Source organism: Thalassophryne amazonica, chromosome 21 (assembly GCF_902500255.1).
Source record: "Thalassophryne amazonica chromosome 21, fThaAma1.1, whole genome shotgun sequence".
NCBI lineage: Eukaryota > Metazoa > Chordata > Actinopteri > Batrachoidiformes > Batrachoididae > Thalassophryne > Thalassophryne amazonica.
In genome coordinates, this window is record NC_047123.1 from 14308411 (window position 1) to 14335304 (window position 26894).

At 44.0% G+C, this 26894-nt stretch overlaps 1 protein-coding gene across 1 annotated transcript in view; it reads left to right on the forward strand.

The window, feature by feature from the left end:
- Nucleotides 1-6105: 6105 nt before the first annotated feature.
- LOC117503461 (vesicular inhibitory amino acid transporter-like) overlaps nt 6106-26894 on the forward strand; it is a 50053-nt gene continuing 29264 nt past the window's right edge. The window contains exons 1-2 of the mRNA XM_034162697.1: nt 6106-6579; nt 14892-15516. Coding sequence (XP_034018588.1) covers nt 6482-6579; nt 14892-15516 — 723 coding nt within the window. The 5' untranslated portion in view covers nt 6106-6481. The remainder of the gene's footprint in view (nt 6580-14891; nt 15517-26894) is intronic.

Here is a 26894-nt window from a genome sequence, read left to right on the forward strand (position 1 = left end):
CGGAGGCCTGGGGCGGTAGGGTCAGAGACACAAGGGGTGGTAGAAATCTTAGTAGGGGAGGCGTGCATCGTGTGTGGGTGCGCAGATAAGTTGTATCAGTTTCTGTCCCTGTGTGCATAATGTCTGGGGTTGCCATGACAACATCAAGCCAGAAAGATAAGAGGGGGAGCCGAATAGTTCACCAAGGCCGTAGAGATCCTTCTGGAGGAAAACAAGCGGGGCGTTTTGACCTTCGGAGGCTGATAAGCCTGCAATGTTTAGGGTTAAGCAGAGAAGCACAGAAATTCCATTTACAGCTCCTCCAACTGACCAAATCCAATTTATGAGTATTCCCTGGTCTCCGATATCTTCCTTTGCAAGGCGGACAGTTCCTCTGAGATGTTTTCCAACTTGCATCTGAGTTTAAGGGTCAACTCAGTCTGAGATTGTACCGCTTTGCCCACCTCATTAATCATATTGGACAGATGAGGGGTCGTGGTTCTGGTAGCAGCTGTTTTGCCAATTCTCCAGTAGGTCAGGGCAGCACATAAAGCAATAAGCACAAGCCCTCCTACTATAAAACCAAATAAAAATAAATCTTTGACATCCTCCACAGAGAGCAGTGCCAAGCATGCGACACACCTCTTCTCCCAGGCACCGAGAACATTGCCCACAGGGTAGGTTCCATCTGGGCACACAGGGTCCCCCAGCCCGGATTTCCTTGTTGAAAAAATGGCGTCAATAATGTTCAGAGACCAGCTGATCAATTCCATGGTTATTCCAAATATAGTTTGAAGAATTCACAGTCTGGTGAAGTAGGGACTTTGAAGGTTGGAGCAGAGATAGAGAAACACAGGAGAGGAGAGAGGAGGAGATGCGACCGCCCTCGCCGAAGTCCCAAGCTGTACACAAAGTCTCAAGCTGTATGTTTTGTAGTATTTTGTACACTCAACAAAAATATAAATGCAACACTTCTGATTTTGCTCCCATTTTGTATGAGATGAACTCAAAGATCTAAAACATTTTCCACATACACAATATCACCATATCCCTCAAATAATGTTCACAAACCAGTTTAAATCTGTGATAGTGAGCACTTCTCCTTTGCTGAGATAATCCATCCCACCTCACAGGTGTGCCATACCAAGATGCTGATTAGACACCATGATTAGTGCACAGGTGTGCCTTAGACTGTCCACAATAAAAGGCCACTCTGAAAGGTGCAGTTTTGTTTTATTGGGGGGGGATACCAGTCAGTATCTGGTGTGACCACCATTTAGCTCATGCAGTGCAACACGTCTCCTTCGCATAGAGTTGATCAGGTTGTCAATTGTGGCCTGTGGAATGTTGGTCCACTCCTCTTCAATGGCTGTGCAAAGTTGCTGGATATTGGCAGGAACTGGTACACGCTGTCGTATACGCCGGTCCAGAGCATCCCAAACATGCTCAATGGGTGACATGTCCGGTGAGTATGCCGGCCATGCAAGAACTGGGACATTTTCAGCTTCCAAGAATTGTGTACAGATCCTTGCAACATGAGGCCGTGCATTATCCTGCTGCAACATGAGGTGATGTTCTTGGATATATGGCACAACAATGGGCATCAGGATCTCGTCACGGTATCTCTGTGCATTCAAAATGCCATCAATAAAATGCACCTGTGTTCTTCGTCCATAACAGACGCCTGCCCATACCATAACCCCACCGCCACCATGGGCCACTCGATCCACAACATTGACATCAGAAAACCGCTCACCCACATGACGCCACACATGCTGTCTGCCATCTGCCCTGCACAGTGTGAACCGGGATTCATCCGTGAAGACAACACGAGTGGCTGGTCTCAGACGAGACGATCTTGGAGGTGAACATGCTGGATGTGGAGGTCCTGGGCTGGTGTGGTTACATGTGGTCTGCGGTTGTGAGGCTGGTTGGATGTATTGCCAAATTCTCTGAAACACCTTTGGAGACGGCTTATGGTAGAGAAATGAACATTCAATACACGAGCAACAGCTCTGGTTGACATTCCTGCTGTCAGCATGCCAATTGCACGCTCCCTCAAATCTTGCGACATCTGTGGCATTGTGCTGTGTGATAAAACTGCACCTTTCAGAGTGGCCTTTTATTGTGGGCAGTCTAAGGCACACCTGTGCACTAATCATGGTGTCTAATCAGCATCTTGATATGGCACACCTGTGAGGTGGGATGGATTATCTCAGCAAAGGAGAAGTGCTCACTATCACAGATTTAGACTGGTTTGTGAACAATATTTGAGGGAAATGGTGATATTGTGTATGTGGAAAACGTTTTAGATCTTTGAGTTCATCTCATACAAAATGGGAGCAAAACCAAAAGTGTTGTGTTTATATTTTTGTTGAGTGTAGTAAAAATATTGGATGTCTAAGGGAGAACCCTTAAATTTCTTTAGACAAGTTAGAGGATGAATACATGAACATTTCTACGTCACTGAATATGTCTTTAACTTCATTCACTTCAATCATTTAAATAGATACAGCATGGTAATGTATAGTAAATATACTGAGAGTAATCAGTTAAAAGCTGAGTAACCATGTAAGTAGATTACTGGAGGGATCATCTGTGGCTATGATTTGAGAAACTGCTTTCTTAAGTCTGGGGATGGATACATGAACATTTCCAAGTTAGTAAGTATGCCTTGGGCTTCATTTATACTCCATCACACTAGAGCACGAATTGCACAAATGGCGTAAGAATTGACATTTGAATGACATTTCTGCAAGTCGTGTTACATTCAGACTACACTCAAATGCCTCGTACAGCAGTTGGCACATTTGTGTGTCGTTCATGCTGGAAAACACCTGAACGGTCATGGAGTCAGTCGTACCGCATTCGTACTGCCACAGGAATGGACATTTGAATGTCATACCTGCACTCGAACTGCATTCGACCTACAGCATGAATTACACGAATGCCATATGAACTGATATTCAAACATTTGTGCAGTTTGTGCTGCATATGAGCTACATTCAAATTTCTCGGACAGCATTCATGTGGTACTTAGGGAAATATTCCAAATTGGCAGACCAGCACAAATGTAGAGAACAGGCACACTACTGTCTTGCTGCAGTCAAAGTCGTCTGGTGGTTGTACTGCTGTGTGACTGCGAGCTACAATGGCATAAGAACTAGCTTCTGAAATGGCAACCCACAAGCATTCCAAGCAGTCTGATCACGTTGACATGTCCTGATTGTGCCCCTGAGGAGCCAGACCCCCCTCCCCATCCGCATCCTGTTTGGTGCACAAAGGAAATGTAATGTGTAAAGTTGCAATCATCATGTGCACTAGATGTGAACATTGCCCAATCACACTAAATGCACCCTGTGTCACAGTGAGTCAGTGCATCTCTGTGACGCATTGATGTGCACTGCAGTTGTGTGGACGAGGTCTAACAGCCACGTTAACATGACAATTCAGATGAATGCTCTGGCACATGAGGTGGGCTGGACGTTTTGGATGTTCTACCATCAAATCAAATCAATTTTATTTATATAGCGCCAAATCACAATAAACAGTTGCCCCAAGGCGCTTTATATTGTAAGGCAAAAGCCATATAATAATTACGGAAAAACCCCAATGGTCAAAATGACCCCCTGTGAGCAAGCACTTGGCGACAGTGGGAAGGAAAAACTCTTAACAGGAAGAAACCTCCAGCAGAACCAGGCTCAGGGAGGGGCAGTCTTCTCCTGGGACTGGTTGATAACCATGATAACAGGTGCTGTGTCAGTGAGTCAGTGCATCTCAGAGCTGTGCTACACCATGCTCAGATGATTTCCAGAGAAAGGGGGGAGAGTGGAAAGATGTTTTTTTTTTATATTTATTTTTTGCTCTATGCAACACTTGCTTTGGCAAAGAAACATATGTTTTCCATGTCAATAAAGCTCTGAAACAGAAAGTTGAACCTGAGAGAGAGAGAGAGAGAGTGAGCTTTAAGCATATGCTTGCTTTATACGACCAGCATTGTGGGGTTTCCTGCTGGGTTGATTATTTTATTTTATCATGTTGTCAGGTTTCGTCCTTCATGCGACCTGCACAAATTGTCTGTCCCATACGAATGCAGCTTGACTTTTGTTTGTTTTGCTAATTTGTGTGATTAGTACGGCATTTATGCTCTTGTGTGACAGGGCCCATACATCAATCATTCCCACATCTCTAAAATAAGCATCTACTGACTACAGTGTTAATTTTCATTAAAGTATCTGGCATCGACATTAAAAAATAAAAATGTGAAGTTCAAAAATGGCAGAGAGGATATAAGCAACAAATGAGAATAACATTGAGCCAGTTCACAAATGAAAACATCACACAATTTATCAAAAAGGTGTGAAACATTGCTATGAGGGGAAAACATCACATTTTGCTTACCAGGATGGTACACTGTGGCATTGTCATGAAATAATTTTGTAAACTGCAAGCTACATGGCAGATATGTTATGGAGTGACTGTGTTTTGACCATTATTCAATGTTGTCACAGCCAAAAAAAATACTTTAATATTCCTATTTAAAACTATATGATGAGCAAAAAAATGACCATAATGTGCAATATTTTCAGGAATATACCTTTTGTGTGTGTGTGTGTTTACTATTGTAAGAGGCCCTGCGACTTACACTCTGGTGCAATGCCAATAATAAAAAGGAAACAACAACAATTCACAAAATTCATGAATTGAAGAGCTGATAATATAGAAAATAGGTGATATATATACTCCAGTGTGCCTTATAGATGATAGATTTTTCCTTCAAGAGGCATTTTTTTTTTTAACAGATGTGACTTTTACTCCTGAAAATATTGTATCTACATTATTAACTTTCCCAATAATAACAAACCCCTGTCTACCTACCCTGTCTGTCTGCAAGCTGATTTATCCTTACATACCCTATCCTTCCATTTGTTAAAAAAATACAAGACAACCAACCAAGTTTGCAACACCTGCGTGACGTCTGCTACATGTCATGTATGGTTGTCACAGCATGACTTACAAAATATGACCCAAATGACATCATCACTCACTCACTCACTCACTCATCTTCAACCATTTTAATCCAATTAAGAGTCATGGGGGGCTGGAGCCTATCCCAGTAGTCATAGGGCATGAATGAATCGGGGTACACCCCGGACAGGATGCCAGTCTGTCACAAGGCCAAATATAGACAAACAAACACCTGCACGCACACCTACAGACCATTTTTTAAAGTTTCAGTCCACTTAACCTGCATGTCTTTGATGTGGGAGGAAGCACCCGAAGGGAACCCACACAAACACGGGGAGAACATGCAAACTTCACACAGAAATGACATCATGTCATATCATACATCACTAAGATGTCATGATTTGACATCAGTTTGTGTCACGTTTAGATGAGTCATTTGTTTGGTGGAAATTTGCTGAAATTACAGCTGTGAGTTTCTTCCCATACACAGTAAACACATTCAGTGAGTCATCCACTTCCAGGCTTCCGATATCATTTTGTCATTTTCATTAATGATGCACTGCATATTTTGACCTCTCTCTAGTAATTGATACGTGGCCCATCATATTAGGAAACTGGTCAGTTGATTACTAATAAATTCAGTAATGACCAAAATCTTGGCATCACAGCATGAAATTCCATTTCGTGGTATTTTTTTTTTTTTTTTTTCCTCCACTGAGCTGGTACAGTGTGTGTTTCCAGTATTACAAATTATTATTAAACTAAATAATCACTAAATATTTGGAAGCGTAGTTAAGAGTTTATACTGTTGAACATGAAAATGTCAGATGCAAGGTGAGGCATGAGAAAAAGAAAATAACTAAATGCAACAGGACAGAGGGAAGAGGCCAAGTGACCTGCAGTGACTACAGCAGAGCAGGAAACAAAGTTGACAGAAGTTTTTTGGCTGCTGGAGTTGAATCCTGTTGCACAGCTGCTCTGTGGCTCCTCCTGCTGCTCTGCACAATTCACTGCACTCTGGGGCAAAACTGAAGCAGGCGGCGTGCACATTGAACAGTCAGATGGCAGGCGAGACATAAAATACAGGAAAGGTTTCCTTCAAATAGACAAGTTCTGTTACTGAGTTAAAATATTACTAAAATAGGAGGAATACAACATTCCTATGTGATATTTTTGAAAATATATTGTGCATCACATTTATATTTTAAGTCAAGCAATAAAAATATAAAGTTCAAAAGTCTTCTGCAAAAACTAAGAGAGGAGTCAGCAAACCTTTGGGAAATTTGACCTCACAACATCCTTGAATTTAGACATTGACACGTCCAATTATAGCTGTTTATGCTGCTGTTGAAAATACAGTTTACATATTATAATGTTACTGCTCACTGACCTGTCAGTCACTTCACGGACCATAAGTGTGGATTTGCAGGTGTGTGTGTGTGTGTGTGTGTCCAGCCCTTAGACCTGAAAAACCCAAAGCCCAAAATCCTCCAGCAGCAGAAAGGCTGATGCTGTGTAGACACTGAGACTAAAGATGGGCTCTTTTCGTTTTGGCTCACAGCAGTCCTGCAGTGCTGCTGGATCACTGTGGAATTGGACAACATCAAGATTACGACTGGACTCGACCACGAGGTAAGACACATCGACAAAGATACAATGAAGCCGTCACTCACAGAACACAGATGCTTGTCAAGAAAGAACCCACCACATTTTGCAGCAGACTCGCACACTATCAATAAGTGGTTCCGCAATGTTTTTTCTATGTTCTTTGGCATAGTTGTTTTGTGTTTTTATTTTTTCATTTTTATTTATTTTTTTTTACATTTTCATTAATTTATTCATTTTTTTTTTTAAACATAACCATTCATTTCCCAGGAATTGGTGAGTCCCAGTCAGATTGTGTGGCCAATCACTGAAAATCAGTTAGTGCTGTCATCTAGAAAGTCACCAAACTAAAAGCGCATATAATGAAAATGAAGTGATTAGCTGGTACAGATACAGATACATTTATTGTTTATTTATTGGTGGTGAACTCCTCAGATTAAAGCAGACAGTCTGTGATTAATGATCAAACTCAGTTATTCCATATCACATGTAAAGAAAACAATAATTGTTGTGACCTGAAAGATTTTAAAAGTCCAGTTTGCAGTGGAACACACGGGTGCCTTCAGAAACTTTGTGGCCTCACCAAGAAGACATCCCAGGAGAAATGTTATTCATGGAGAGTTTTTCATCGTAGCCCCCCGTAATGTCAGTACACTCGGCTCACTAACATTTATCCCTTTGCACAAGAAGATGGCATGTTAAGCCCCCACCCCCCGACCAAAATGGCAAAATGATAACACTTTTATTACTTCTTTCATGTCACTGTTGTGACAACTGAAAGGTGTCTACTGATTCTTGAAAGGTTTCAACTGCAAATAAATGAAGAAAATCATTTAGGTTCTCATGAATAGCAATATAATACTTTATAATATATTAAACTGGGACACTGTCCTAGACTGTTGTGGTGAAGAAAGCGCTGTGCCAGAAGGTTTACGCTCTTGTCCTCACCTATGGTTGTGAAGAGTAGGAGTCCAGCCTGTAGACCCTGTGACCAAACTCTGGGAAAAAATGTTCAAAAGTTGTTTTGGGTTCCCTGATGGATTTTGAACATTTTTGACTTGGGCTGACACATGCAGGAAAACATATGATTAGACATCAATATCATCAAAATTGGTCAAGGTTAACCGTTTTTACCAAATTCTCATTTCATCAAAAGTTAATCTGTGTTTGCCACAGTATACAGACACGAGGAACGGACACAGAGTCCAATAGCAGGATGACTGAAATTAATAAAATAAAAATCATCTTTATTTGTGAGGTCAGGGGATTTCATGGCAGATCCGGGCTTGTGCCACACACCTCGCATCCCCGGTGAAAGAGTATACAAATTATTTTCAGACCACATTCATTACTGATTTGGGAAAATTTAAATGTACTTTCAGTTAAAACATGTGTGTTTATCTTATTTTCACATACCTGTTGGTGGCGGATTGAATTTCATTTTACACTTATGGTCTAGGGGTTAAGCGGTGGGCTTGAGACCAGAGGATCCTTGGTTCAAACTCCCATCAGCCCAGAAAATCACTTATTGTAAATGGCTTTGAGCATGGCAAAGCACTAGATGTCATGTTTCTGCCCCGCTATGGTTCCTGGTTATGTCACCTTTCTTTGATCCACTGTCTGCTCTGACCTTTTAGTCAAATGTTTAGTCTCATCTTATTTTGGTTCTGATTATCCCTTTTCTATGTGTTATACTTTAGTCACTGGTTTTATTTTCTGTTTATCATTTGTTTTCTGTTTATCATACTTCAGCCAGGTCTTGAGTGCCGTTATAGTTTCTGTTCAGCCTCTGTTATCTTGTTGTTCACTTTTCAGTGTTTACGTTTTTCTTTTTGCATAGGGGTTTTATTTGACCATTGGTTTTGCTTTCTGTTTAGCTATTTTATTTTGTGAACTGTAGGTTTGTAGTCACGCCCCATTTGTCACTGCACTCTCTTGTCTCTCACCAGCTGGTTCTCATCTTTGTTTCATCTGTCCACGCCCCTTCCTGATTGTTCACTCATACCTGTGTCTCGTTTTCCCATCACCACCTGTGTTAATTAAGCCCTTCATGTTCCTCATGTCTCCACCAGTTCGTTGTGATTCTCAAGTTCACGTTCCAGCCTTTCATCTTTGTTCTGTTTTGCCTTGCTGTGTATTTTGACCGTGCTCTGTTTTCGACCTTGCTCTTGCCTCAGTCCATGAACTTAAGCCCATGTTACACATAGATGGTTTTGTCGGCAGGCAGTACGTAGACCGAAGTTCGCGGTAGTTCCGGCTGTTTTCGCAGTGGAAAGGGGCGGAGCATTTCGCCGGCATTTTGAGCGCCGTACTAGCCACAAATGCGCGGATAAAACGCCGTTAAATGCGCCGACTAAAGCGGCGTTTTGACGCCGTAGCATCCGGCACACGTCAGGCAACGGGGGTTAATACCCAGTTCTATCCTTTACAATCGCAGGTTAAGACGCGCGTGAGAACAGCAGTGTTCTGCTGCCACCGATAATGCCCTGTGTACCGCTGGATTTATCCAGGCAAATCCTGTGTTACTCCAGGAACTTTTGCATATAGGCACCGCCCTCCCCCTGTCACTGCAGGGGGAGGGAGCTCATCTCTCAGGCTTTTATTCTCCTTCCTTTTTCCCTCAACGTGTTGCTCGTCTCCACTACAGGGCTCTCCTCTGCTTCTGAACCAGACCTCTTGGTAAGTCCTTGCCGCTGCCAGTTTACTTTTAGGAGGCATACTGGAGCTTCTCTGCAAAAATATCTGGAGCTGGCCGCGAGTGAGAGGCCTGCATGCAGCGCACTAGCGTTTTTATATTGACCACCGCGTATCGGCCGTTTGGAATGCCGTTAACCGGGAGGTGGCGTTTAGAATGACGTACTGTCCGCTAGCGCTGCTGTTTTGTCTGCCTCTGCCGCCGGTTAAAACGCCTTTGAGGACGCCGATGTGGGCTCTATCGCCGTTTTACACGCCGTTGGTTAGGGATACAACGCCGGCCGCCAATTACGGCGGTGTAAACTGCGGCACTACAGGAAGGAGCAGGATGACACGGCGATTCAGAAGTATCAAACGCCGTTGTTCGCGTTGTCTCCGTCGTCACGCGAATTCTCCAGGAGCGCTCCCGGAATTATTCGACATGTTGAATAATTTTTTCGAAGATTCCCGGTAAAGCCGGAACTAAGCCACGCCCCCTAGTGCCGTCGTTGACAATGGCGTTTGATCCTTAAGACGGCCAAAAACTCTTCCGAGACGCTTCCGGGAGCTCTTACCGTCTATGTGTAAATGGGGCTTTAGTCTCCTCTGCCTGACACCTGCCTCTCTGACTGTCATACTGTGTACCGAACCCCAGCCGGATTTTGAGATAAAGCCTTTTTATACCCCCATCACACATACACCAGTTGAGGCCAAACTGCATCAGAATGACACATCCAGCCGCAATCGAGAACTATTGAGGTGCAGTCTGAAGACCAACATACGGCAGTCTATGATCATCTACATATTTGGTCCCATTCACTCAGCTGTCCCGAGTGTGTTGCACATGTTCAAAACACTCTTTGCACCATCAAGATGCAACGCACATCTGATGGTGGTCTATATGCAGATTTTTGCATCTGATCGCAGTCTACATATTCTGACGGCATCAAAACAGCATCTGAAATGATCTGATCGCGGTTGATTGAGCTCTGACAAATGCATAATCCACCTCTGGTATAAATAAATCCCATGTGAAGTGCCGTCCTGCACCGATAATCCAACTACAGTTGTGTTAAGATGCATATCAAGTAAAATGGCCACAACAAAAGAGTTTAAAGAAAGAGAGCAAACAGTTCGCTGGTGCTCATGCGCACATGCACGCGGAGTGGTTGGCAAAGTATGAACGCACAGACACGCAGCTGAGCGAACATTTCGGCCGCAGACTCACATGCTGCTTTGATCATCTGTTCTATGCACGCAGGCACACGTGTGCGCACATGCGCACAATGGCTCGTTCAACCTTTATGAACACGTGTGCAGTTGAGTGGACATTTCATCTGGCCAAACACTTGCATGCTGTTTGGATCACCTGTTCAATGCACGTACACGCATGCACGCGTGTCATGTGAGACACACAGCTCACCCTCCTCCTGATGAGAGGTCAGTTTAGCACCGACAATGTGAGGATGAGTGGAGATTTGAGTGAGTGATGGGTGAGTGACAGCTCCAGTGTTGGTGGCGTTTGACAGCAGTCTGAAATATGTTTGGGCTGCATCCTGCAGGTGTGCACAAGGCAGTCTGGATACGTTCTGACATGGCTGACCATGCCTCTTTTCCTCCCAAATGCATCCGGATTATGATCAGATTTTCTGTGTCGGCCTGGTTCCCACACATTCTTGCTATGTGTGATGGGGGCTTTACTCTCACCCCATTGTATGTGAGTTTTGCATATGTGTCCGTCCACCTTCTGTGCCACGACTACTCAAACCCTGACACTATATACATGCAGTCCATTTAACATCATCACAAAAGTTTGGAATGCCCACACAACTCAGCACTCATTGCCTTAGTAAATTAAGCCCTTAGTCTTTTGTTTCTTGCAAATCTGTTTCTTGAAAACATTTGTGAAATATTGCAAAAATCAGACCGATTTTGTCCTTGGCTGATGCAGAGGTATTGATCCACACCTTTGTGTCATCCAGAATTGATTTTTATTATAATTTTGAGATTTGCTCATTAAAAGCATTTGAGGTCTGCAGATAATCCAAAATGCAACTGCATGAGTTTTGATTCAAACACAAATTTGATCACATAACCCCATTGCTGGCATCTCTTCAATGGTGGCCTGTTCATATGAGGGCAGATTTTAAAGTTTTATTGTAGACGTTTAAGATTTTACATGACTGTTCATTGTCCTACTTGATAGATTTGATTCAGCCATATGTGCGTACGTGCCCTGTGATCACAGGAGGCTGGTCTGCTACCTATGTGTCCTGAAGGTCAGGAAGACATCAGCGGGCGGACAACTGTGACTGTGGCTGAGATTAGGCAGTTGAGGTCTATTGACATTTTTAAATCTAGACTAAAAACATACCCCGTTTTTGGCTGCCTATAACGTTTCATGGTGTGAAAGGTGTCAGGTTTTGGCCCTCTTGGTGTGGTTGCTTCACTTATTTCCCCTTTCCACAGTACGATGTTCTAGTTATTAGTTTTGTTCTGAGTTTATAATTTATTTTCTGTTCTGTATTCTGTAGTCTCTGGTTTTGTTTTCTGTTTATTTTTTATTTTCTGTTTTTTCATATTTTAGTCATGTGGTTTATTCAGTTGTTGTTTCTGTCCAGTTATTGTTATTTCCATTGTGTTGTGTTCTGGTTTTTCTACTGATTCTTATAATGTGGTCTTTAGTTGTTTCAGTCTTCTTTTGTTCTTCACTTAGCTTATATGGTTATCTTGTGTTTTGGTTTCTGGCTTACAGTTCAGCTGTTGATCTATAGGTTCTTTGCTATTATCTTAATTATTATCTTTGAGACTTTTAGCCATGTGTAATGTTTAGTGTAGTAATTGCCTTTGGTCACATACATTCTTGCACTTGTCTGTCTCTGCTTTGTCTCTGTTTGCCCCATGTGTTCACTTACACTCTTGCACTTGTCTGTTTCATCTTTGTCACAGTCTGCCTGAATCACTCCCTAACTCTCTTGCATCTCTTCCCTCCTCTTGGATTCACCTGACCACACCTCCATTGTAGAACTTTCTTCCACAGGTGCACCTTGTTAACCTAATTACCCCACCTGTGTATTTAAGCCCTTCACTTTGTCCACTCCCCTGCCAGTTCATTGCGATCATTGTATTCACATTCCAGCCTTTTGTTTCTGTCTTGTTTCTGCCTCAGTGTGTTACGACCTTGCTTTGTTTACCGGACCTAGTTTTTGCCACAGCCTATGATAAAGTATCTCACAGTGTTTTCTGAACCCAGCCTGTCTCTCAACCATATTTTTGCCTAGCACTTCTCTGTACCTCTGCCTTGCTGCCTGCCTTCTTGTGTACAGTACCCCTGCTTGTGAAATCGATAAAGATTATTTTCTATTCATAACACCTTGTCCTCCAGCCTGCATTTTGTGCCCTCTCACATTCTGTGCCATGCATCCTCAACACCTGATAAAAGGTTTTCATGTCTTAAATTTGTTTTTGTGTAATTTATTTAAAATAAAGTGACCTGGACCCGGTGTTGCAGACTGAATGGTCCGCCCCTAAAAATTGGTCCGCCCTGTCTCTACTGTGCATGCATCATGTCGGACCACAGTAGCTCTTCTAAGATGGACTCTCTTCACTCAAAGCGATCAAATAGATTAATGTGATTATTAACCATCAGATGGCAAAGCAGAACCTTTTAAAGCATTTTAAAGTCAGTTTAAAGCAGAAACAAGGCAGTTTTAAGCAGAAACAAGGCGCTAATCGGTGACGCTTTGAAATGATGGAGGAGCAGTAAATGCAACAGCTAGCAAGCTTGTGTAGCTGCAGTATTCTGATCGCTTCCTCTATCTTTAATGATGAAATAATGCTGAATTTATGTGGAAATGATTGCTGTACAAATCTGTCACTGACACTGATGAGTGAAGACAGGGCAAGCTGAGTTTTAGGGGGACTGCGACACTGGATAAGTGGCTGAAAATGAATGAATGATTTTTTTTTTTTTTTTTTTATTAATTGTCTTAATGTGATTTGATTTGTGAAGCACTTTGATTTTGGTAAAGTGCTATATCAATAAAATAATAATAATAATGAAACCTCAAAACCGGATCCGCCCAAGTTTGTGTGTTGAGCCCCCTGCTGTTCTCCCTGTACACATATGACTGTGTGTCCACATCAGATAGCAACACCATTATTAAGTTTGCTGACGATACAGCCATCATTGGACTAATCTCCCACAATAAGGAGGAGGCCTATAGGAAGGAGGTCTCCCACCTGGAGAGTTGGTGCCGGGAAAATAACCTCTTGCTGAACGTCAGCAAAATTAAAGAACTGATTGTGGACTACAGAACAAAGCAGCAGAGTGACATCCATCCACTCTATATCGGGGGGTCCGAGGTGGAGAGGACGGAGAGTTTTAAATATCTCGGCGTGACCATCTCACAGGACTTGTCTTGGTCACGCCACATTAACCGGACAGTGAAGAAGGCCAGGCAGCGTCTGTTCTTCCTCAGACACCTTAGAGACCTTCGACTCCCCCTTACAGTGCTCAGAAATTTTTATACCTGTACCATCGAGAGCATTCTGTGTGGGAGTATCATCACTTGGATGGGCAGTTGCACCAAACAGGACTTCTCTGCCCTTAAGAGAGTAGTCCTTAAGAATGTGGTCGGCATTCAGGGCTATGCTCTAGAATGGTTCAGATCCTACTTAACGGATAGGAGTTTTTGTGTAAGACTTGGAGATTTTGTTTCCTCCACAGCTCCTCTGTCATGCGGTGTCCCACAAGGGTCCATTCTTGGGCCACTTCTTTTTTCATTGTATTTGCTTCTGCTGGGATCAGTTTTTCATAGATTTGGGGTGTCATTTCACCTTTATGCTGATGACAGTCAAATCTATGTGCCCCTAAAGCACGAGAATGCTTTTGGTGCCAATCAACTTCTAGAGTGCATTGAGAACATTAAAGACTGGATGTCTGCAAACTTCCTACTCTTTAATGAAAAGAAAACTGAAGTTTTTCTGGTCAGGCCAAGTAAAGCAGGTAGTTGTGGTTCAATAAACCATGGACCATTGACACAATGTATTAAATCTACTGTTTGCAACCTTGGTGTGAGAATGGATGAAGATTTTAGGCTTGATAAACAAATCAGTGCTGTTGTGAAGGCAAGTTTCTTTCATTTGAGGCAGCTAGCTAAGATTAAGCCCTCACTTTCAAAGCATCACTTGGAGATTTTAATCCATGCTTTTGTTATGACTCTGCTAGATTATTGGAATGCACTGTACGCTGGTATTAGCCAGGCCTCACTTACATGGCTGCAGCTGGTCCAGAATGCTGTGTATATATATATATATATATATATATATATATATATATATATATATATATATATATATATATATATATATATATATATATATATGATTTTGTGCTTTTGCTATTGTTGTTGTTATTGGTTTTGTCAGCGCAGGTACAAAGACACTTTTCATTGCATTTTACATATTGTATATTTGCATGTCACAAATAAACATCTTGACATCACATCTCTAATAATAATAATAATCCATCCATTTTCTATACCCACTTTCCTCTACTCACTTATTCCAATTAAGGGTCACTGGGGTGGCAGCAACAGGGCATGAGGCAGAATAATAATAAAATAATAATTATTATTATTATTGAAATAATTTATGTTCTACAGGTTCTTTCAGCAGAATGAAGAATTGCTGGTTTTGACCAAGAGTGATGAATTGAGTCAAAGTTATGGTGAGGACACCCGAACACCTCTTAACGGGATAACAAGCACAAAGAATCCAGGATTGGATGATACCAGACCAAACAGAGCATCACTTAAAGAAACTGGCCTGCTTGTCACTGGGCAGAATGATTTGACAACATCCACTGAGGGGGACAGACCAACAACAAATGGATCCACCAGTGTGTCATGGCAGGAGAGTCCAGCTTTTAAAGAAACCAGAACTACAGTAATCTCTGCTGGGCTAAGGACTGTCACAGTCACTTCAGCAGTCTCTGCTGCTGACTCACCTTGGAGCAAAAACATCAGAACTTACAGCAAAGGAAGATCTAGGGGATCTGCTGTACCAGCTGACAAGATGGGGAGCACTATGGTGGACAGTGAGGAGAACCTGAGCGACAGGCAGCATTTATACCAGGATATTGCTGACAGTGACATGAACAAGAGTGAGAAAATTGTGGAGCAGAATCCTCAGTTCTATGCCAGCAAGGAAGCCAGTCCCACAGGTTTGAGTCCATCTCCCACTATCACCGCCTGGGAAGCTGGCTGGAATGTCACAAATGCAATACAGGTACACATATGTATGCTCCCCAGCAGAAATTGTGGTTCATACATAAAAATGAGGATGTCCTGAAGGCCAAGAGGTCCAAACATATTTTTAATAATATGCCAGGCCTTAATAATAATAATAATAATAATAATAATACTACAACAACCATAACCACCCCAACCCCCCCGCTTCACTTTTAATTTCGTGCAGCCATCACCGAATGAATTAGAATGAATTCGTGCTGCCATGGCGAAAATGAGGCATCACAATATCACGAACCAATAGATTAATGTATATTTCGTGCTGCTGAAGCATGACTTGCCGTGAGACCAGTTTGTGACAGACGAGATCCAATGGAATCTTGCGTGAACTCAGTGGCAAGCTCACACTCAAACAGCAAGTGCCAAATTTTCAGTCACAGTGAAACAGGAAATATCAAATGTTGAACACTTCCTGGCATGGGTGGAGCTAGAGTGGAGGCCAGGGTTTCACTGGACTTCCCTGAAATCTGATTGGACACAGATGACTGACATGTCACAACACCACACATCTGGTTGAAAGAGCTGCATTTTGAAGTCAGTGACATTGACTGCTAGGTTCCTCCTGTCCAGTAGTGGGTGCTGTGTACCACAAAAGTTCTAATCCACCTTAGTAGAAGAAAAAAAATGTTTGCCTCAGATGTGAACTGAACACATCGTTTGAACGATGGCCTTCTAATCACACCAAATTTATATTTGTGAGTAAACAACCATATTTTATGCCAGAAATGAGGTCCAGGTTATTAAAAGCAGCATTTCTCCTTGAATTCAGGTTGCCTTATATACACGTTTAAGCTAAAAGACAGCAGCTGACTCATGCTAATTTGGCTTATTAGTGCAGCAGATAACTGAAACAATCCTTCAAATGGTGATACAAGCATCAAATTCAGCACAAATACAGCTTAGACACTACATTTAAAAAAAAAAAAAAACAACTGGCCACTTGAATTTTCAATAGGCTGCCAATTGAATAATTACACAGGAGTCGAAATTTTGAAATTGAAAACTACATCACGTTACTTGACTGGTTATAAAGATTCCAAAAAGGTATAGTTTGGGCTATCGATGACTGAAGTGACTGGAGTTTTGGGGGTAAAAATGACAAGAATGGTGACAAATATTATCTAATAATATAATAATATAATATCTAAATATTCTCATATATATATGAGATGTAAGATGCTGCTCCTCAGTGTTTCTCAGTTGCCCTCAAAAGTATTGGAACACTTGGTATTTCACACATTTTAATTAGTTTATTCCATTTCAAATAGATTTTTTTTCTAAAATTATCTTTAACTCAAACTAAAAGCAAATCTCTACAACTTAATATAAATTAATTAAAAATATAAAATCCAGCTTCCCGATAAAGTGGTGTAGAGGAGGATTTTCTTAAATAGAAGAGAAGATAGCTTAGCTACAATTTGACAGAAAGTACATTCGAGATGAAAGCCTAGATTTGATGTTTTGGTGAAAGAAACTTTTGTATTTCTTCATAATTGATGTAATAAAGTCCAAGACATATTCAGTGACTTGGAAGTGTTCATGTTTCCATCCCCTGACTTGTCTGAAGAAAACTGGCAATAAAACATTATTATTTGCAGGTATTATCAAGTTTTAGATATTTGCTTTCAGTTTGAGTAAGATCATTTCATAAATTTTTATTCTTTATTTTTTTTAAAATTGTATTTAAAATGGCATAAACAAATTAAAATGTGTGAAATTCCAAGTGATCCAATACTTTTGGAGGGCACAGTATCCTAACCTTATGATGAGTGCAAAATGAGTGTGGTATTATTACTGTTTTGTTTAGAATCTGAAAGGTTTTTGCCATGCTAATGCTCCCCTGAAGTATTTACTCATAAAGTCTGAAGGAACTAAATGACATGGTGAGATGCTGACGAGCTTTGCTCGTTCATGTCCATGACATATGCATATTAATCATAATAATAATAATAATAATAATAAATAAGAAAGGACAAATGTCAATTTTAGTTACTTTAACATTTTCATTGAATTAATTATGCACATATCTTTTAAAGTCAAATCACATGCTATTTTCACAAATAATCTGAAATACTAAATGCCAAAATAATTAAATATAGCTTTTTCTAACCTCGGTGTTGGGTTGATGTGCTACTAAAGGTTAAAAAAAAGTAACCTAATTTAACCAGAAGCACTTCTCCATGCTAACTCTCCACAACTTTTTATCAAATGAGGAATGGAGGCAATTTGTGTTTTCATGTCTTGTTGAAAGATGTGGAAGCAGTTATTCCGGTTATGAAAGGGTTATGAAAGGGTTATTGGCTGCATGTAAAGGTAGTCAGTGTTACATGAGTTGAGAAAACTCCAGTGCCAGGGTTCTTGCATCCGATTCTAGAGTCAAATGCAAACCACCAAATGTTGATGAGATATCAGAGACGGTGAAAAAGATCAGGGTGGGGAATGCTACAAGAATCTACGTTATTGGAGCTGAGCTCTTTCAGGTGGGTGGAGATGCTACATTCATGGCAATGCAGCCAATCTGTGCTTCAAACTGGGAGGCAGGTACCACCCCTGTGAACTGGAAATGAAGTTTGTTATGTCACTGTGGAAATGAAAGAGTGAAAGCTGGAACTACAACCCCTGGCAAAAATTATGGAATCACCAGCCTCGGAGGATGTTCATTCAGTTGTTTAATTTTGTAGAAAAAAAAGCAGATCACAGACATGACACAAAACTAAAGTCATTTCAAATGGCAACTTTCTGGCTTTAAGAAACACTATAAGAAATCAAGAAAAAAAGATTGTGGCAGTCAGTAATGGTTACTTTTTTAGACCAAGCAGAGGAAAAAAAATATGGAATCACTCAATTCTGAGGAATAAATTATGGAATCACCCTGTAAATTTTCATCCCCAAAACTAACACCTGCATCATATCAGATCTGCTCATTAGTCTGCATCTAAAAAGGAGTGATCACACCTTGGAGAGCTGTTGCACCAAGTGGACTGACATGAATCATGGCTCCAACACGAGAGATGTCAATTGAAACAAAGGAGAGGATTATCAAACTCTTAAAAGAGGGTAAATCATCACGCAATGTTGCAAAAGATGTTGGTTGTTCACAGTCAGCTGTGTCTAAACTCTGGACCAAATACAAACAACATGGGAAGGTTGTTAAAGGCAAACATACTGGTAGACCAAGGAAGACAAAGTGTCAAGACAGAAAACTTAAAGCAATAAGTCTCAAAAATCAAAAAATGCACAACAAAACAAATGAGGAACGAATGGGAGGAAACTGGAGTCAACGTCTGTGACCGAACTGTAAGAAACCGCCTAAAGGAAATGGGATTTACATACAGAAAAGCTAAACAAAAGCCATCATTAACACCTAAACAGAAAAAAACAAGGTTACAATGGGCTAAGGAAAAGCAATCGTGGACTGTGGATGACTGGATGAAAGTCATATTCAGTGATGAATCTCGAATCTGCATTGGGCAAGGTGATGATGCTGAAACTTTTGTTTGGTGCGGTTCCAATGAGATTTATAAAGATGACTGAATGAAGAGAACATGTACATTTCCACAGTCATTGATGATATGGGGCTGCATGTCAGGTAAAGGCACTGGGGAGATGGCCGTCATTACATCATCAATAAATGCACAAGTTTACGTTGATATTTTGGACAATTGAAAGGATGTTTGGGGATGATTAAATCATTTTTCAAGATGATAATGCATCTTGCCATAGAGCAAAAACTGAAAACATTCTTTGCAAAAAGACACATAGGGTCAATGTCATGGCATAGGGTCAATGTCAACGAGCAGATCTGATTTGATGCAGGTGTTAGTTTGGGGGATGAAAATTTACAGGGTGATTCCATAATTTATTCCTCAGAATTGAGTGATTCCATATTTTTTTCCTCTGCTTGGTCTAAAAAAGTAACCGTTACTGACTGTCACAATCTTTTTTTCTTGATTTCTTATAGAGTTTCTTAAAGCCAGAAAGTTGCCATTTGAAATGACTTTAGTTTTGTGTCCTGTCTGTGATCTGCTTTTTTTCTACAAAATTAAACAACTAAATGAACATCATCCGAGGCCAGTGATTCCATAATTTTTGCCAGGGGTTGTAGAATAACTGTGGAGGTATTACCTCTCTGAGCGAGAAAAGGTGCTTCCAAAGATTCTTTTTGACTGGATTTAGTTCCAGCTACTTGTCGCTCATTGATCAACAGTCAAGCGTCACATTCAATCCTAGCACCATGAGTGCAAGTGCTCACTGAATGCAAGTGCAACTAGCAGCAGTGCTTCTTTGCAGCCTCTGTTGATTTTGACAACATATTTGATGCAGTTATGCATATTCCAGTATTACAGCTGTGAACCTATAGCAATTATGCCTACATTGTTCTAATTTTGGTGTGACATTCCTTCTCTATTTCCAAGTATTTCTGTTTCCATGTCTCTTTCTATGTTTCCTTTTTTAGAATACAAATACACACATATAAAGACATGGCTCAATTTAATTCACTCTTTTTGTGCTTTAATATTGCAAGTGTTTTTCCAGGCTGTTTGTTGGATATTTCTATGCCTTTATAATCAAATAACTTGTGAATTAAATTGAGAACAAGAAAAGCTTGTGGTCACAGTGGGCCCTTGTACCAGCAACACTAATAGCTTATTATATAAATGCTGGCTCTTATTCAAATCATGTAAATGCATTCTCTTAGTGTCTACTGTAATGGAACAGCCTCACTGTTTCCCTAGAGAATGAGTTAGGGCATTACGGGAATGATACATCACATTGATATGCTGTGAACACTGAACACACATACAGATACTGAGAAACAAAGACAAAATCCATCATAGTCAGAGACACCTGCATGTTTCAGAAGAGAGATGAATGTACATTAATTGATTTGTATCCAATTTCTGTACAGTCTTATTTCATCAACGTTACTGCTGTTTATTATATAAAGAAGCATTCTGTGTGCAGAGTTGACTGATGCCTGATTCTGTTCATCTATGTGCCTGTTTTTCAATTACAAATCAATTCCTGTGCTTTGTCTGGCACAGAAGAGCAATTCAATTCAATTTATTTACAGAGCTCCAAATCACAACATAAGTTACCATAACATAAGTGAGCAATAGTTGTAAGAAAAACTGCCAGCATGTTATTATTATTATTTTTTTTTATTACAGGAAGAAACCTCAAAAAGAACAGACTCAGTGGGGTGACCATCTGCTATGGCCATTGCAACAACATAAAAGAAAAGGTACAATACAGAATCAACAGACCATGCAATGACAGAAGTATAGCAGTGAGACAACCACATATAACCCCAATTCCAGTGAAGTTGGAAAGTTGTGTAAATTCCATCCATCCATCCATCCATCCATCCATTTTCTTCCGCTTTATCCGCCCAATGGGACGTGCCCGGAACACCTCTCCAGCGAGGCGTCCAGGGGGCATCCGGAAAAGATGCCCGAGCCACCTCAACTGACTCCTTTCGACGTGGAGGAGCAGCGGCTCGACTCCGAGCTCCTCCCGAGTGACCGAGCTCCTCACCCTATCTCTAAGGGAGCGCCCAGCCACCCTGCGGAGGAAACTCATCTCGGCCGCTTGTACTCGCGATCTTGTTCTTTCGGTCATGAGCCAAATGTCATGACCATAGATGAGGATCGGAACGTAGATCGATCGGTAAATCGAGAGCTTTGCCCCCCTACTCAGCTCTCTCTTCACCACGACGGTCCGATACAGCGACCACATTACTGCAGATGCTGCACCGATCCGTCTATCGATCTCACGCTCCATCCGTCCCTCACTCGTGAACAAGACCACGAGATACTTAAACTCCTCCACTTGAGGCAAGGACACTCCACCGACCTGAAGAGAGCAAAGCACCTTTTTCTGGTCGAGAACCATGGCCTCGGATTTGGAGGTGCTGATTTTCATCCCGGACGCTTCACACTCGGCTGCAAACTGCCCCAGTGCACGCTGAAGGTCCTGATTTGACGAAGCCAACAGAACCACATCGTCCGCAAACAGCAGAGACGAGATTCTGTGGTTCCCAAACCAGACCCCCTCTACACCCTGGCTGCGCCTAGAAATTCTGTCCATAAAAACAATGAACAGAACCGGTGACAAAGGGTAGCCCTGGTGGAGGCCAACGTGCACTGGAAACAGGTTAGACTTACTACCGGCAATGCGAACCAAGCTCCTGCTGCGGTCGTACAGGGACCGGAAAGCCCTTAGCAAAGGACCCCGGACCCCGTACTCCCGGAGCACCCCCCACAGGGTGCCCCGAGGGACACGGTCAAACGCCTTCTCCAGATCCACAAAACACATGTGGACTGGTTGGGTGAACTCCCATAAACCCTCGAGCACCCGATGGAGCGTGTAGAGCTGATCCAGTGTGCTGCGACCAGGACGAAAACCACACTGCTCCTCCTAAATCCGAGGTTCAACCACTGGTCGAATTCTCCTCTCCAGTACTCTGGAATAGACCTTACCAGGGAGGCTGAGGAGTGTGATCCCCCTATAGTTGGAACACACCCTCCGGTCCCCCTTCTTAAACAGAGGGACCACCATCCCCGTCTGCCAATCCAGAGGCACTGTCCCCGATCGCCACGCGATGTTGCAGCGGCGTGTCAGCCAAGACAGTCCCACAACATCCAGAGACTTAAGGTACTCAGGACGGATTTCATCCACCCCAGGAGCCTTGCCACCAAGAAGCTTTCTAACCACCTCGGTGACTTCGGCCTGGGTAATGCATGAGTCTGCCTCTGAGTCCCCAGTCTCTGCTTCCTCTTTGGAAGATGTGACGATGGGATTGAGGAGATCCTTGAAGTATTCCTTCCACCGCCCGACAACATCCCCAGTCAGGGTCAACAGCTCCCCACCCGCACCGTAAACAGTGCTGGTGGAGAGCTGCTTCCACCTCCTGAGGCGTCGGACGGTTTACCAGAATCTCTTCGAGGCCAACCGATAGTCCTCCTCCATGGCCTCCCTGAACTCCTCCCAGACCCGAGTTTTTGCCTCTGCGACTGCACGGGCTGCGGCACGCTTGGCCTGCCGGTACCTGTCAGCTGCCTCCCATGTCCCACCTACCAACAAAGATAAGTAGGACTCTTTCTTCAGCTTGACGGCATCCCTTACTTCTGGCGTCCCCCACGGGGTCGGGGATTGCCGCTGTGACAGGCACCAGAGACCTTGCGACCACAGCTACGAGCGGCCGCATCGACAATGGAGGTGGAGAACATGGTCCACTCGGACTCCATGTCTCCAACCTCCCCCGGGATCTGGGAGAAGCTCTCCCGGAGGTGGGAGTTGAAGACCTCGCTGACAGAGGGTTCCGCCAGTCGTTCCCAGCAGACCCTCAGGATATGTTTGGGCCTACCAGGTCTGACCGGCTTCCTCCCCTCCCAGCGGATCCAACTCACCACCAGGTGGTGATCGGTCGACAGCTCCTGCCCCTCTCTTCACCCAAGTGTCTGAGACACGTGGCCGAAGGTCAGATGATACGACTATAAAGTCGATCATCGACCTCCAGCTCAAGGTGTCCTGGTGCCACGTGCACTTATGGACACCCTTGTGCTCGAACATGGTGTTTGTGATGGACAAACTGTGAATAGCACAGAAGTCCAACAACTGAACACCACTCGGGTTCAGATCAGGGAGGCCGTGCTTCCCGATCACCCCCTCCAGGTCTCACTGTCGCCGCCCACGTGGGCGTTGAAATCCCCCAGGAGAACAATGGAGTCCCCAGTCGGAGCGCTATCTAGTACCCCTCCCATGAACTCCAGGAAGGTCGGGTACTCTACACTGCTGCTTGGCCCGTAGGCCGAGACAACGTTAAGAGAACTGTCCCCGAACCAAAGGCGTAGGGACGCGACCCTCTCGTTCACTGGAGTGAACTCCAACACATGGCGACTGAGCTGGGGAGCAATAAGCAATGCGACCCCAGCTCTCCGCCTCTCCCCGTGGGCAACGCCAGAAAAATGAAGGGTCCAGCCCCTCTCCAGGAGCTGGGTACCAGAGCCCAAGCTGTGCATGGAGGTGAGCCCAACTATCTCTAGTCAGTATCTCTCAACCTCCCGCACAAGCTCAGGCTCCTTCCCCCCCAGTGAGGTGACATTCCACGTCCCAACAGCCAGGGGCTGTGAGCATGGACCGGGCCACCCGCCCTCGACCGCCACCCAATCCTGTCTGCACACGACCCCCATGGCCCCCTCTGCAGGTGATGAACCCACAGCAGGGCGGGCCCACGTCGCTCTTTCAGGCTGAGCCCGGCCGGGCCCCATGGGCTAAGGCCCGACCACCAGGCGCTCGCGCGAGCCCCAACCCCAGGCCTGGCTCCAGGGTGGGGCCAGGGGCCATAGCTCCTAGGATCATCCGGGTACACAAACTCCCCCACCACGATAAGGTGGCAGCTAGAGGGGGAGAGTTGTGTAAAATGTAAATTAAAAACTAGGTAAAAATGATCTGCAAATCCTATTCACCCTATATTCAATTGAATACACCACAAAGACAAGATATTTGATGTTCAAATTGATAAACTTTGTTTTTGTGAAAATATTTGCTCATTTTGAAATGGATGCCTGCAACATGTTTCAAAAAAGCTGGAATAAATAAGAAAGAAAGGACAAATGTCAATTTTAGTTACTTTAACACCTTTCCTTCTAACAACACTCAATAAGTGTTTGGGAACTGAGGATACTAATTGTTGAAGGGCATTCAGGGCTATGCTCTAGAATGGTTCAGATCCTACTTAATGGATAGGAGTTTTTGTGTAAGACTTGTAGATTTTGTGTCCTCTACAGCTCCTCTGTCATGCGGTGTCCCACAAGGGTCCATTCTTGGGCCGCTTCTGTTTTCATTGTATTTGCTTCCGTTGGGATCAGTTTTTCGTACATTTGGGATGTCATTTCACCTTTATGCTGATGACAGTCAAAACTATGTACCCCTAAAGCATGAGAATGTTTTGGTGCCAATCACCTTCTAGAGTACATTGAGACCATTAAAAACTGGATGTCTACAAACTTTCTACTGTTTAATGAAAAGAAAACTGAAGTTCTCTACTGTTTGTAACCTTGGTGTGAGAATGGATGAAGATTTTAAGCTTAATAAACAAATCAGTGCTGTTGTGAAGGCAAGTTTCTTTCACTTGAGGCAGCTAGGTAAGACTAAGCCCTCACTTTCAAGACATGACTTGGAGATTTTAATCCATGCTTTTGTCATGACTCGGCTGGACTATTGTAATGCACTGTACGCCAGTATTAGCCAGGCCTCACATGGCTGCAGCTTGTTCAGAAAGCCACAGCCCATCTTTTAACTGGATCCCGGAAGTACGACCATATTTCACCAGTTCTTTCTTCCCTTCACTGGCTGCCAGTTCGCTATCGTATTGATTTTAAATTTTTATTGTTTGTTTTTAAATGTCTCAATGATCTTGCTCCACAGAAACTGTCTGATCTGCTCGTGTCTTATTCCCCATCACGTTCTCTTAGGTCATGAGATAAAGCTCTGCTTGTAGTTCCTCAGACCAAGCTCAAAATTAGAGGTGATAGAGCTTTTTCTGTTGTTGATCCCAGATTGTGGAATGACCCACCTCTCTGTATCAGGCAGGCGGGGTCACCTCTAGTCGTTAAATCTTGCCTTAAAATATATTTGTTTTCTTTGGCTTTTGACTCCCCCTCTAGCTGCTACCTTATCATGGTGGGGGAGTTTGCGTACCCGGATGATCCTAGGAGCTATGTTGTCGGGGGCTTTGTGCTCCCTGTAGGGTCTCCCAAGGCAAACAGGTCCTAGGTGATGGGTCAGACTAAGGGCAGTTCAGAACCTCCATGACCAGTAAAAGCTGAAGGACCGCGACGTCGCCCGGTATGGCCAGGTCCCACCCTGGAGCCAGGCCTGGGGTTGGGGCTCGGCCGGGCTCAGCCCAAAAGAGTGACGTGGGTCCGCCCTCCTGTGGGCTCACCACCTGCAGAGGGGGCCATGGGGGTCGGGTGCAGAGAGGATTGGGTGGCAGTCGAGGGCGGGTGGCCCGGTCCATGCTCACAGCCCCTGGCTGTTGTGACGTGGAATGTCACCTCGCTAGGGGGGAAGGAGCCTGCGCTTGTGCCGGAGATTGAGAGATACCGACTAGAGATAGTCGGGTTCACCTCCACGTACAGCTTGGGCTCTGGCACCCAACTCCTGGAGAGTGGCTGGACGCTTCATTTTTCTGGCGTCGCCCACGGGCAGAGGCGGAGAGCTTATTGCTCCCCAGCTCAGTCGTCAAGTCGTCAAGTGTTGGAGTTCTCTCCGGTGAATGAGAGGGTCGCGTCCCTACGCCTTCGGGTCGGGAACAGGTCTCTCACCTTTGTCTCGGCCTACGGGCCGAGCAGCAGTGCAGAGTACCCGACCTTCCTGGAGTCCCTGGGAGGGGTACTAGATAGCGCTCCGACTGGGGACTCCATTGTTCTCCTGGGGGATTTCAACGCCCATGTGGACGACGACAGTGAGACCTGGAGGGGGGTGATCGGGAAGCACGGCCTCCCCGATCTGAACCCGAGTGGTGTTCAGTTGTTGGACTTCTGTGCTAGTCACAGTTTGTCCATCACGAACACCATGTTCGAGCACAAGGGTGTCCATAAGTGCACGTGGCACCAGGACACCCTGAGCCGGAGGTCGATGATCGACTTTGTCGTATCATCTGACCTTCAGCCACGTGTCTCGGACACTCGAGTGAAGAGAGGGGCAGAGCTGTCGACTGATCACCACCTGGTGGTGAGTTGGATCCGCTGGGAGGGTAGGAAGCCGGTAAGACCTGGCAGGCCCAAACGTATCATGAGGGTCTGCTGGGAACGACTGGCGGAACCCTCTGTCAGCGAGGTCTTCAACTCCCACCTCCGGCAGAGCTTCTCCCAGATCCCGGGGGAGGTTGGAGACATGGAGTCCGAGTGGACCATGTTCTCCACCTCCATTGTCGATGCGGCTGCTCGTAGCTGTGGTCACAAGGTCTCTGGTGCCTGTCACGGCGGCAATCCCCAAACCCGGTGGTGGACACTGGAAATAAGGGATGCCATCAAGCTGAAGAAGGAGTCCTACTTATCTTTGTTGGTAGGTGGGACCCCAGAGGCAGCTGACAGGTACCGGCAGGCCAAGCGTGCCGCAGCCTGTGCGGTCGCAGAGGCAAAAACCCGGGTCTGGGAGGAGTTCGGGGAGGCTATGGAGGAGGACTATCGGTCGGCCTCGAAGAGATTCTGGCAAACCGTCCGATGCCTCAGGAGGCAGAAGCAGCTCTCCACCCGGTGCGGGTGGCTGGGGTGGATGAAATCCGTCCTGAGTACCTTAAGTCTCTGGATGTTGTGGGGCTGTCTTGGCTGACACGCCTCTGCAACATCG